The sequence below is a fragment of the Styela clava genome, chromosome 1, assembly GCF_964204865.1.
Source record: "Styela clava chromosome 1, kaStyClav1.hap1.2, whole genome shotgun sequence".
Classification (NCBI taxonomy): domain Eukaryota; kingdom Metazoa; phylum Chordata; class Ascidiacea; order Stolidobranchia; family Styelidae; genus Styela; species Styela clava.
The window spans coordinates 30,943,312-30,957,127 of record NC_135250.1 but is presented as its reverse complement, the minus strand read 5'-3'; the positions used below and the strand labels follow the sequence as shown (position 1 = coordinate 30,957,127).

The 13,816-nt window shown below is 36.2% G+C and overlaps 1 protein-coding gene across 3 annotated transcripts in view; it reads right to left on the bottom strand.

The window, feature by feature from the left end:
* LOC120334829 (protein Hook homolog 3-like) overlaps positions 1-13,816 on the bottom strand; it is a 28,511-nt gene continuing 14,695 nt past the window's right edge. For 2 of the 3 annotated variants that reach the window (XM_078113343.1, XM_078113354.1), the window contains 7 exons: positions 13,203-13,290; positions 9,200-9,234; positions 8,381-8,533; positions 7,301-7,439; positions 6,599-6,670; positions 5,508-5,632; positions 4,713-4,752 (listed from right to left, as the gene is read on the bottom strand). In XM_078113343.1, coding sequence (XP_077969469.1) covers positions 4,728-4,752; positions 5,508-5,632; positions 6,599-6,670; positions 7,301-7,439; positions 8,381-8,533; positions 9,200-9,234; positions 13,203-13,290 — 637 coding nt within the window. In that variant the 3' untranslated portion in view covers positions 4,713-4,727. Of the gene's footprint in view, positions 365-4,712; positions 4,753-5,507; positions 5,633-6,598; positions 6,671-7,300; positions 7,440-8,380; positions 8,534-9,199; positions 9,235-13,202; positions 13,291-13,816 lie in introns of those variants that run through there. The other variant, XM_078113349.1, reaches the window with a different exon arrangement.

Below are 13,816 nucleotides of genomic sequence, written 5' to 3'. Positions count from 1 at the left end.
CAGGTTTTCCAAATTCATCCGATTAAAGCAGCATAAGCCAAATCATAAAATAGGGAAAGATCAATGAAAACAATTTTTCTCTTTTCTATTTCATTAAAATTATGGCAAGTAAAATTTTTGGTTAATTGATCATTATTACATCACTATTGACAAACTGTGATAAAACAATGGCAGTATAAAATTGATAATTGTGAAACGATAAAATCACTCTTGTGATATCACCAACAATATATAGTGATAGAACAATTCAACTTGTATGACAAAACAAAACGTCCGTGCATCCCACGTCAACATCAAAAATGAGAGAGACAGAGAATAGGAGAGAGGTCACGCATGGTTAGCTCTTCATGCTTTGGTTAAATAACTAAAAAGAAACATGCAAAATGAAAATAATCAAAAGAACACAATGATTAAATCTATGAACATATTTCAGTGAAGTTTCTTAAATGTTTACTCTAAACAAGGCACTTCACAATAGGGGTATGGGACAGGATTTTCATATTAATATGGGAGAGAGAATAGCCGATAAGACGGCTCTATCATATGGGTAGCTATTCCTTTATATAAATAGCCTATATTTGAATTTGTGTATCCTTGCCTTAGCATGGAGAACAGCAATCCTACCACCCATGAATTCGACCCAAAAACCCTTACAATCAGAAGCAGTGACCCTAACCCAGGGAGAGGGGCAAATTACAGCCTGCGGGCTGGATGCGCCCTCCGAACTGTTTCATTCGGGCCACTTGTGTCTGCTGAGATTACGACTAGTTTTTATGGGTACTCCTGAAGTATGCGCACCAAGATGTCACACAACCTGAACCCTAACCTTGTACACAACCTGACTTCAGGTTGTGCGCCATCTTGGTGCGCATACTTCCGGAGGTCTTTTTTTTTATTATAAAATTTTGTTGAAAATATCGATTTAAAGATATAGCCACAATGTCTAGCTTTCGCAAATAAACTGTTATTTATTCATATCGAATTTTGTGCCGAATTTTATGCTTTGTAACGGCATCACAAAAGTAATTGTCCACCCCTGGCCTGAACCATGAGTCGAGTAAATCACGAAGTTAAGCCTCACTGATTGCCAATTGACCAGCCCTAGCCAGTAGCCATCCCATTTAGATGACTCAAGTAATTTCAAGTCTTTGATAAATGATAACTAAAGTCGAGTCGATGGTGGAGCCTCCTCGGTGCTGATTAGACGGAAAATGTTTGAAATTCCATTAACACTGAAATATGGAGATTTATACCAAGAGAAGACTTATTTTGCAATAATTCTTGAAGTGGTTCAACTGGGTTTACCATCTCTGTACCTGGCCCTCACAACCAAAGTTACTACCTAAGATTTTTACCAAGTTAGTTAGTTGAATGAGGTAATTGTTAATCAGCAGGCAATAACTTACTTTTTGCATCGAATATAGAGGTCTGGTATCTGGATTTATTTGACGGATAATTTGCATATTTATGAATTTATAAATTTTGTTTTGGAGTAAAACTTGGAATGTATGTTCTAACGCAAATTTCAGGGTGATTTAGCCTACATCACTAAAGTGTCGAAAAATTTTCTCTCACAGAAAACACGAGAGTTTGGGTTGAATTTTGTCTCTGTGGTATATTCCACAGATAGGAATCAATTTTTAGAAGGCGTAGGTTACCACACAGACTCAGGATAACCAAATCTGAGTAACAGATACCTATATTGATTTATGTTGGTGTATTCATGTACCAAAATATTTAATTTGACCTAACTAAAACAAAGAAAACAAAAACGAAATCAGCATTCCGCAACCAAATGTGAAACCATAAACTGAACACCGAACTTAAGACAAAAAAAAAATCAAAACGAAAATGGTACTCTTATTGCCCGCCATTTTTTCACCAACTTCACCAACTGCCCGCCAACTGTTCCTTTGATTGTTTATATCAGCTTAGGACAGGTTTGTATTATACTGGGTGTTAGAAATATTTTATAGTGATACCTATTAAAAAATTTCTTTGTATTTGTTTATCAATAGTTCTTATTGTGCTTGTGGTTTTCATTTATCATACATTAAAATCATTGCCCGAAAAATGTCGCCTGATTTATAGTGATACCAATTGTAAGTTTAAATAAATTTTATTGTATGATAAATTAGAACTATAAGCACAATAAGGACTACTGTATTAATAAACAAAAACAAAGAAATTTTTATTTTGTATTTTTATAAAATCATTTTTATGATTATTTTTGTCATTTCGCAGAACAGAATAAAAAAACAGATAACAAAAAAGTGGCGGGGCAATAACAGGACCATGACCAAATATGGATGAGAATAAAAAACAATAAAAAAATTCATTAAAAAAATTTATGAAAAATTATCTTACCTTCTGCTCGTTTCCATGACGATACATGAAAATTAAAAGAAAATGCATTAGTTAGAGGGTATGAAAATATTAAAATATTTATCAGTAATAAATCATTTAAATTAAATATCAAAACATTTAAATTAAATGTCAATAAAAAATAAAAAAAATTGCGGCAGCAAAAATTAAAAAATGATAATATTAAAACGAGAATAGAAGACTTATCGATCGAAAGTTAGGGGATCCCCCAAAACAGCGCTCTTACTCCATAGTGACACCTTGTGTCCCATCACTAATTAATTGACAACTCACTTGCTAATTATACGACATAATTCGCCCAAAATCAACAGACTCTTGGTACGTGATATGATGAATGCACATGCAAAATCTGCAGCAGATCCAATTTTGCCTTCGTGAGATATCGCGTGCATCTAACAGACAGACAAACAGACAAATACCTATCAACATACTTACCGTTTAAAATCGATAAGTAATAAAAAGCAGATGAAATAAAGCAGTGGTCCCCAAAGTTGATTGAACTAAATTAAGAGCAGAAGAATATTCGAGGGCCAAGAGGGGGGAGTGCCCTCAAAGGGCCGATACCGGTACGTATGATTGAGATACTTGTATATTTGAATTGTTAAAAATATACAGAAGCTTAAACTAAAGCTTGGCGTTATCTAGATAGAACTTAAATTATTAAAAACTATTTCAATCAATTTTGGCGTGTCATATTAATCAAATAATGGCATTATTACTTATCTATCTATTTTAATCGGTAAGTATGTTGATAGGTATTTGTCTGTCTGTTTGTCTGTCTGTCTGTCTGTTAGATGCACGCGATATCTCACGAAAGCGAGATTGAATCTGCTCCAGATTTTGCATGTGCATTCATCATATGTCGGGCCAGAAGCCTATTGATTTTGGATGAATTATGTCGTATAATTAGCGAGTTAATAATTAATTCACTATATATATATATATAATTAGCGAGTTAATAATTAATTCACTATAGAGTAAGAGCGCTGGTTTGGGGAATCCCCTAACTTTCTATCGATAAGTCTTCGGTCTCTGACAGATATTCTCGTTTACTGTTTGGTTGAACATTATCTAGTTTCTTCGGAAGAAGTTAGAGTCCAGCGGTTCCCAACCGGGCCCTCTCAAGGGGACCATAGAGCAGTTTAAAGGGGGGCCACAACACAGGGCGCAAAACTGATGTTACTTTTGCCTTCACAAAAAAAAACGGCCGTTCTTCCTAGTTTCATTGCTTGATAAGGTTAGTTCTCAAGATGTTTTCACTTTGTTGAGGTTGAATTGTTTGAACACAATGGGATTTGGAATCTACCAATCACAATAACATTGGAATGATAAACAGGGGGCCATGAGTTCTAAAAGCCTATAGAAAGGGGTCTCGAGCCATAAAGGGTTGGGAAACACGGAGTTAGACTATGATCTAAAGAATTTATATGTAAAGCTATCATGCTGTGCCATCTAAAATTCGGACCTCCAGAAGTAACTGCCCCAAGATGGCACACATACTTCAGGAGCGCCCAAAAATTCATACATAGAGAGAGTGATGCCAGATTTTTTATTAAAAGAAATTCAATGTCAGTTAGTTAAAGAGAGAGTTTAGGTACCTCAGTAAAGAATAAGGCAGGGCATTTCGAATCGAAAAGAGAATTATTCAAATTGATTCAGACGGAAATTTCGAAACGCCGCCATCTTGTTTTTTTCTGTCCGCTAATGACCGGGGAGAATTCCTCAATTTTGTTTTATTGAAGCCGTATGTTTGAGGTGCAATCCTGACATACGACTCTTTTTTTCGTAGTGAGTTATTGATGAAACATGTTTTTTATTGTGAGTTAACACTCAGCGAATTGCAGAGTGGTGGTCTTCATGTTTTCAGTAATTTATACATTGAGAGGACAATTACATATCTCATGAGTATTTGAGATTCGATTCGAAAAAAAATTTTTGACTGTTTTATCGTAACGAGTCCTTTTGACAAATAAATTAGTGAAAACACGTAATCTATTACCCAGACAGTTTGCTGAGTGTTCACACAGTAAGAAACATGTTTCATCAATAACTCACTCGGCAGAAAAAATCATACGCCAGAACTGCATTTTAAAAATTTGACATCGATAACAAAATTGAGAGATTCATCTCGACCTGTGGGTAGACAGAAAAAAACAAGATGGCGGCAGTTCTAAATTCCTGTGTGGAATGACTCAAATAATTTACTATTCGACTTGAATATTCGGTTCAAAACGCCTAGCCCTAGCTTGTCCAGAGCCTTTTTCAGAGTAGAAAAAGAACAGCTATTCTACCCCAACAACTACAACCCACTATTTACTACTTCACCCAACTACTGATTCTATTTACCATCGAGAAGTGACAATTGAGCTAAAATATGGCAACAGAGAAAAGATGGTTAGTGTTGCATTATGGGAAATATATGCATTATGGGTAGAAAAGAGACTTTGCATGAAGAGCTATTTTGATTTTAAAATGATAATATAAAAGCAAGTAAAACATTCAAGAGAATAGCACAGTAATTGGATCTAATTTTTTTCCTAGTTGTTTTCCAGGCTGTATTTCAAATCGTTTCAAGTTATGGGTGTCAACTCTTCAACACACTCGCAAAATAAGTATCTAAATTTTTGCAATAGTAAAGTTATAGGGAGAATTTTTCTGGGGTCAAAGGTCGGGGAAACGTCCATAAATTGAGCAGGACGAAACAGGAAGATGTCAGTACTTCCAGAAATAGTAGCATTATGTATGTTGGCGGTGTGCCGCATCGTGCTAAGCGTTAGAAATACGTTCGCCATCGCACCTCTGATTACCCTGCATGGGTTCGCAGGTTCGAATCACATGCAGAGATAGTTATGTGCGAGAGGATTGCTGGACTCCCTGCTGCTGTAGGGTGGTTAACGTAATCTAACATTAAGTCCATGCTTCTGAAACTAATAACTGGCTAACTAATCCCATACCCGATATGGACTGGTAACCGGACGAGAGGCCGTGGTTTGCCATATGATTAAGTCGTCTTAGCGGCTTCCCTCTCCTCTGGATAAATATGTAAATCCTATGTGACTGTTTATTTGAGCTTTGTTTGGTATGAAAAAGACTTTTATGAAATAAATGAAAGAACAGCTTACCTTGCCGCAGACCCAGGGTGAGATCTTCTCGCAGCAGAAGCTTGTCGTTGCCTTGCTAAGAATGATTGGCCTGGGTTGGTGTGAGACAGTCGCTCATCGACTGCTTTCCGATGCAGTTTCATGCCCTGGAAACCAAAAAAAATGTGAGAATGTCAGAGATTTATCAAATCGTGCACCACAAGATGATTTCTAGTACGTTGAAACCGGGAATCAGACGGAGAGGCTGTGGTGCGGCATATGATGAAACAGTCTCCCTGGCTTTCTTCTCCCCTGGGATAAATATGTAAATCCTATCCTTCTACTATGTTGAGAGTTTTTAATTTACTCCTTTGCACTACACTTGCCGTAAAACGACAAAAATTATCAAAATAAATATTCAGAATACAGTACAGTTGGTGATTAGGACATCCAATCAGGTTATGACAGTTTATGTGCACAAACAAGCCCACACACAGGGTGTTCATAACGTCCCTTCACAATTCCAATTTCAGTTTTCAATATATCTTAAACAGGTTTGCTGTTTATTTTAATCAGTAATTGTTCAAGTATTTTTACCTCATTTAATACATCTGCGAGGACCAAAACAATATATGGTATCGATAAATTCCCTTTGCAATTTACCTATAACACCCTATGTATCACATTGATTAAATGTGCATATATCCTAATACTTCCTTGTCAAAGTGAATTTTTTTCCAAATGTGTTGTGAATTTTATTACAAAAAGAAAATGCCTTGAGTTTGAAAAGTTGTAACCCCCCCCACCCTTGAGAAAACCGGTTTTAGATTGGCAATGACATCAGAAATTATGGCTTGGATTTGTTAAATTGGAATTTGCATTCATATTGAAAATTTCAATCCCGACCCAACTAGGACTGTGATACTTGCAAAAAACACCACTCGTCTACCCAACTACCCGAGCCCTCGGTTGAAGAACTCATATTCCAGGAAAAAGGATAGTTGTAGGCACTTATATATTTATAACTCTACAATGTACAATGATTTAGGAATTCAATCCATAACTCAGATAGATTCTAATCCGGGACCTCTGACAATATGACCAAGAATGCTATCCTAGGACCCCTCACTTACCATATTATACCAGGCATTCACAATCATCCTTTCTTCTTGATCTCTAGTCTGTTTGGTTTTCTCTCTTTCTTGCTGTAAAATAAAATAAACAAAAATGCATAAAAAAACACAAACATGCAATGTTCCCTCTAATTTTTTGTAGTATCTGTGCACAGAAATTTTGGTGTGTGCGCACTTTTTGGGAAATGACTAATATTTGTACAAAAACCAATGAAGAAATTTTGGCGTTCTAACCGGGTAATAAGTGGGCCAACAACAAACTTTCTCAACCTGCCAACCGAGAGCATTGTTACATTACATCGAAATACTTCTGTGCGCAGTAAATCTATGCGTGTGCGCAGCCTCTAAAAGCTGTGTGCGAGCGCACACGCGCACACCTTAGAGGGAACACCGCTAACATGTATGGCATTGGTGTGGAAGTTTTCATGAAGCATGGCCTCTTCCAAGATTCTCAACACTTGTGGCTTTTCTATATAAATAACTAGTTTTCCTTTTAACCCCCAAAGAATTATTTTGGATTGAAGCAGTGATTGTGTAGGCTACTTAGTGCTGGCAGCTGCCAGAATATCTCTATGGCCGTCTAGGTGGGCCAAGACAAACAAACCCCTAGTGCAGTGAGGGATGAATAGAGGGTTCTAAAATAGCCAAAGAGAGGAATTTAATGAAAAAGTTTGGAAAACATTGGATTAAAGAAAAACTTACTTCAGCCTGTTTGAGCAATTTATCCTTTTCATTCAACTGAGCTTTCAGTTTCTCCATTTGAGTTCCAGATTGCTGTTGGTTTTTGTTCGGATCCAACGTTCGGATAACTGTCTTCGCTTTCTCAAGATATTTTTTGTACCTGGAAGAAAATGGGAATTTTTTTTATTTGATTTTAATCAAGCGAGGTCATAAATACTCTCTCGAATATCTCTGAGTATAGTCCCTGGTGAACTTTTTTCATTGAATAGCAAACTTCTTATTAACCTTATTTTTTTATCATGAATAAGGAGAATGTCGGACATTTTAAATATTTAGGCTTACACATATCTGGGTTATAATTATAACGTTACAGGAAGGTTAAGTCACTGTGTCCCAAGCTTGCAAGAGCGGAAATGGCATACTTTTTTTTTACTTAATGGGCCACGCAACTTGTTACTTATCGATCTTAAGATCGGTAAGTATGTTGATAGGTATTTGTCTGTATGTATGTCTGTCTGTCTGTCTGTCAGATGCACGCGATATCTCACGAAAGCGAGATTGAATCTGCTCCAGATTTTGCATGTGCCTTCATGATATCTTGGACCTAAAGCCTATTGGTTTTGGGAGAATTATGTCGTATAATTAGCGAGTTATTGATTAATTAGTGATGGGACACAAGGTGTCAGTATGGAGTAAGAGCGCTGTTTTGGGGGATCCCCTAACTTTCGATCGATAAGTCTTCGGTCTCTGACCGATATTCTCGTTATATTCTTTTTCATGGATAGGAAATAAGAATTATGCCAATCCTTGAGCATGCGAAATCATATGTAATGCAAAAGTTATTGCTATGTCCCAAGGATCGAAACAGCATTTTTGCAAGTGACAGAAAACAATTGATTGGAATTTGTAGTTGACTTAACTTGTAATTAACTCCTTAGTTGAGACTCAATCCCAAATTTTATATTGATGCTTTTGTCATTGAAAAGTTCGTATAATTTTCAAAATTTCTTCGTCATTTGAGGATGTCACCAAAAAAACTTTGTAACCTGCAGTTCAGTGGTTCGTCATACATCTTGAAAATCCCAAAGAAGTAATTCCTACCTTTCCTCCATATTCCTCATATCATCTTCTTTCTTTTTCAGCAATTCTTTCAATTCATTGACTTGTCGATCGCCAGCCGATACTTGAGGTTCGATCTCTTCAATGTAAGCTTTCTTGTTCTGAAGTTCTGAGTCGCGATCTCGAAGTTTGACTCTGAAATGTAGTTGAACAATTTAGTGCATATTATGGCCAGGCTGAATCAAGAGATAGCCAAAACAGAATATTTTACTATTCCGAATACATTCTGATAAAATAATTTTGACTAAGTGATATTAAATACAGTCTAAATTGGGGGCAAGTAAAAAATAATATAAATTAATATATTTGTATGTTAATCACATCTAAAACGATATAAATTTATTGTTTTCATTGATTTCTCGGCGGCCCAGAAGTATGTGTACCAAGATGGCGCACAACCTGAACCCTATCTTGGTAAAGATACTATGTTCCGGTTGTGCGCCATATTGATGCATATACTTTGAGTTCGAGAGCACCAATTTCTCTGCGATGTTTGTCATAAATGATTGTTGCATTGCATGGTTTTATGAAATACTTCACAACTTCTCCTAGAAGTATGTGTTCCAAGATGGCGCACAACCTGAACCCATCTTGGTAAAGATACTATGTTCAGGTTGTGCGCCATATTGATGCATATGCTTCGAGTTCGAGAGCACCAATTTCTCTGCGATGTTTGTCATATATGATTGTTTCATTGCATGGTTTTATGAAGTACTTCGCAATTTCTCCTGAAAGTGCTCTGAATAGGATTTCTATATTGCTAATTTTGAATCTAATTAAAGATACCATGAAGATACTTACAAATGTTCTTCTAACTTCTTTCTCAAAGCAGCATTCTGAAACAAAACGATATGAATTAGTTTGACTAAAATAACTTTTCAAAAAAAAGAAAAAACATTATCAATAACACATGAGAAATCTGATCTTGCTACATCGTTAAAATAAGGCTAACACGGTTATATAAACCCAAATAGTTTGGCACCAAATTTGAATTTTGGTTTCAAATAGTTCCTGAGTCCTGTTGCAGGATGGATTTTGAAATAAGCGATATGAGTATATAGTTGTGTAAGCGTGACTCTTGAATCACAGTGCAGATAGCTGGTGCAAACTAGCGTGTTAAGCAAACAGTGACTACTTGTGCTTGTGTAGTGAATTATTGTGTAGAGCAGAGGTGTGCAATATTTTTTGTCGGTGGGCCATATAACCAACTTCAGGCATTCAGTCGGGCCACGCAAAAATTTAAGTTTATCCATGCGGAAAAGGCAAGATAGGAGAATGCGACTATTGCTTAGCCTTGTAGTAAGTGATACAGGTACCAGGCAAAACAGCGAAAGATTTACTGCAGCGCAAGAGCAAAAACATTTAGTATTTTTACCAAGACGAGCAACTTTTTGAACATAAACTGTCGAATTAGGACTTTTGATTGATGGGTAAAAAATCAAGTGTTGGTAAGGGCCACACTAAATGGCTTGGAAAGCCAGGTTGTGGTCGCCTGTTGTACACCTCTGGTGTATCGGATACAAATTATTTGGCTGAGAGAACCCATTTGACATTAAAAAGTGTTTTTCCATGAAGCATTAACTAGGGGTGTCCCTGAAATGCAGCTTATCAAACAAGATTCAAATCACTCCTATAACTCGTTGTAAATTTATTTTAAACAGAATATGCCTAATTGATGTTTTCAAGGCAATTATAAATTCCTAATTTTTACATTAAAAATCATTTCTGGCCATGATTTATTGAGATTTTTTGGGCAAATTAAACGAATAGCATGATTTTGATCTAAAATAGTCGCATAGTCCAATTATATCGAATTGATCTACTACTGGATAATACATAGAACACATCACACCACTACGCTAACAAAGTCAGTAAAAACAAGAATCCAGGGCCGATTAAAACCAATTTACTAGCTATTTCAAATACATTGTGTTAGCGAATATCGAACATATTTTTAATTGAGTCATGTTCCACCAGGAATACATAGAAGTCATTGGAGGAATTTTGAGATTAATTTAGTGTTTTCCACTTTTCCAAATGTTTTTAAAGACATTTTTAGCCATTTTAAAAGATTTCAATTGCCCTGGATAATAATTTTTTGAAATAAATTAATTATTCTGAATTATTTTTGAAATCAAGAATTCAAACGATTGTGCCACTACTCTACCAAAGCCAATGTAAATTACTACACGCAAATTACAAAAAAATTGCCTACTTCTGAATAGTCTGAGTGTTATTGAAGAATAAACATTTGCTCTGAACAAGGCTCCAAAAAGCAGTGGTGGGGGCAGTAAAATTCGAGCTCAGGAAATACAAGAGGTTCAATAACATTGTAACAAATTTTTACAAATCCTGTTTTGCAATGTTTCATTTGAACAAAGTCAATCCGTATATTAGTAATTGAGATGGCCTATTAGTTTGGACCAAACTTGGTTGGAATTGCAGATTACAGATCTCCAGTTTATACCCCCCTCACTCAAAAAGGTGTCACAAATTGAGGAGGCAAAGCCGCAAACAGAAGATTCCGGTAGATCTAAAACATGTATAAATCAGTGGGTGGGCTCGATTGCTTAGCGGTCACAGCGTTAGAGCAAACTATGTTTGAGTCGCCGGTCACAAACAATATGCTTATAGGCGCATAAATCTGATCGCACTATTTCTCTTTTACAACTATTTGCAGCGATAGGTGGGTACGGCGTGTTACGATTTGTAGTGTCGGCTTATATGCTAACTTTAGTGAATAAGCTGTTTTTGGACTGTTTTTAGGGGTCAACCTATATGCGAGAATTTATTAGTGAATGCTTGTTCAGAACAGATGTACAAAATACTTCATAAACAAATCAAGCTACTCAGGCAAATTGTTGAACTCAATTAGTGAGCATTATTCATCTATCACACAGATTTCACTCTCTACTTGTGGATACTACTACTTACATGAGGCTGTAGGTTGGAAAAAAATAATACAATTATAACATTTGTGGAATAAGGGAGCAATGCTCAAAATATGAACACAAAGTCTTCGAATCGGTTGGGCATTATAGCACAAGGGCACCATTATTATTCTCATATTGGGGCTCCCGAAGTATGCGAACCAAGATGGCGGACATCGGAATGTAATATGTGTACTAGGTTAGGGTTAGGCCATAATGTTAGGTATAAATACTACGGGAGGCTCTTAGATAGTCTTCGAACTGATAATAGGACTAAAATAAGGAAAATTGGAAAAAAATTATCGCCTAACCCTAACCTGTTACCCATGTTATGTTCCGATGTCCGCCATCTTGGTTCGCATACTTCGGGAGCACCCAAATTTTGCCATAATGATCAGCGGACAACCGATATGGAATAAAAAGTGTTCCCCTTTAATAAATAAAATTGCTGGAAAATATTGCATTCCATACATAAAACTAAAAGGAAATTCGAAAGGAAATAAAAGTAATCGCCTCCTAGCGACTTTTTCGTCTTCTACTGAAAATTTTGAATGGAATAGAAAGTGATCCCCTTCAAATAAAAGTATTGGAAGGTCCCGTAGGACAACAAAAAACTTGAATGAATGTAAAAGTTATAAGACTTCTAACAGCTCTTTCCATGTTTAGGAACTGAAAATTTTGAGTCGATGGACCTTTCCCCGACCTTTGACCCCCGAAAAATTCTTCCTATACTTTACCATTGCAAAATTTTTGGGGGTATTTTAAGAGTGCTTTTGCGAGTTGGAGCCTGTGAAATGGGGTATGTGTTTCAAACCATAATTATGATTCATCGCACACAACAACCTGTTTTTTAAAAGTACCGGTAAAGAATTTTAGCCTACTCTATCACAGCTATTTCTACACTAATTTTTATTACTGCAATTAAATTAAAACTCCTAGGAAGACAGGGTGACCATTGAATTATCTGATTTACATTTAAGTTTCCAAAACACAACTGAAAACTAACGAATAGAGTTCAAAAATGCGAAAACGAGGTAATGTTTACGACCACGCTTGAAAATCTGTCTGAGTGAGAAAAGTGTCTGAGCGGATGCGAAAAGGGAGCATTGTTACGTCACTTTTTGTAATTTGCTGATTGGCCAATGTCACGAAGTAAACAAGGAAGTCGATGCTCGGGGAAAGGTCCATTGGTACACTAGTTGCAGATAAAAGTGATTTTTTTGCCCAATTCATGCCCAAATTTGACAAAATCATCCTTTCATTTTTCTAATCGAACATTTTGCTAATCTAAATATATACAGGATAAGGGAATATGCTTGTCAACCGTGGCTCTGGTTATTTGATTTATGTCGCATGGATTCTGTAAACAACATTTAATCCTGTCATCTTGAGCTCACCGACCAGTCGGTGAACATGATGGACTAGCGGTCAGCAAAACAATTGGGCGCTCCAGAAGTATGTGTACCAATATGGAAGTAACTAATTTTGTTCGCATACTTTACATCAAGTTATGTAAAGGGACTGAAACCTATGGGCAGGGGGTGTATTTACTTGGTTAACACAGTCAGTCCCCGAACTCGTAATAGAACTAAAATAAAGAAAACCTGAATAAAATTATGCCCTAACCTGGTACACACCCTACAAGAGCACCCACAATTGTGTAGGCGTTGGTGATTTATGGACCACGTTTCAAGCACCGCGCATAACACAGTTGGCGGGCCATTATAGTTTGACTTCGACACAATCACAAAAAAGCTAGGGTTGCTAAACTCGATGCTAGGCACAGTCTGTTGAAGATCTCAAGTTCAAATATTGCAATTTTTGGACAACAAATTGAATTAAATTTGAATAAAATAAGTAAAGTCTAAACTTACATCCTCCAACTGTGATCCTTTATCCTGCAGATCAGACTGAAGATCTTTCACTTGATTCTGGAGTTCCAGTGATCTTTGGTTGCTTAGCCTAAGAAAAATTATTTAGGGCAGTGGTTATCAAACTATTTAAGCCGCGCCCGCCTTTTTTGAATTTAACAAATCTCGCACTCCACCTCAAAATAACTAGCTAACAATAAGCTACAATTAACAGATAGTATGGTGAAAGTATGTTTTATTTAAAAACACGTTAAAAATACGTGAATGGAACATAAATAATAAGTTTTAATGACAAGCAAAATTTGTTGTTATTTCAAATAGTGCAGTTGTTTTCGGCAGACAAAATAAGAAATGTAAATACTCAAAACAAGGCGGGCAAGATCAAATCTAACAAATATTTTCAATTAGTTTCACGCCCCCTCAAAAAATAGTCCACGCCTCTCCCTTGTGGGGCACGCCCCACCGTCACAACCTATTGGTTGTGACCCAAAATTAAATCATCTAAAAAATTTCTTTCAACAAAAACCTAAAACGACTTTTATTTTCTTCAAATAATTTTGTTTTATTTTATATATTTGTATTAAAGTTTTGCTCAATAGTAATTGAAGCAATTTTCG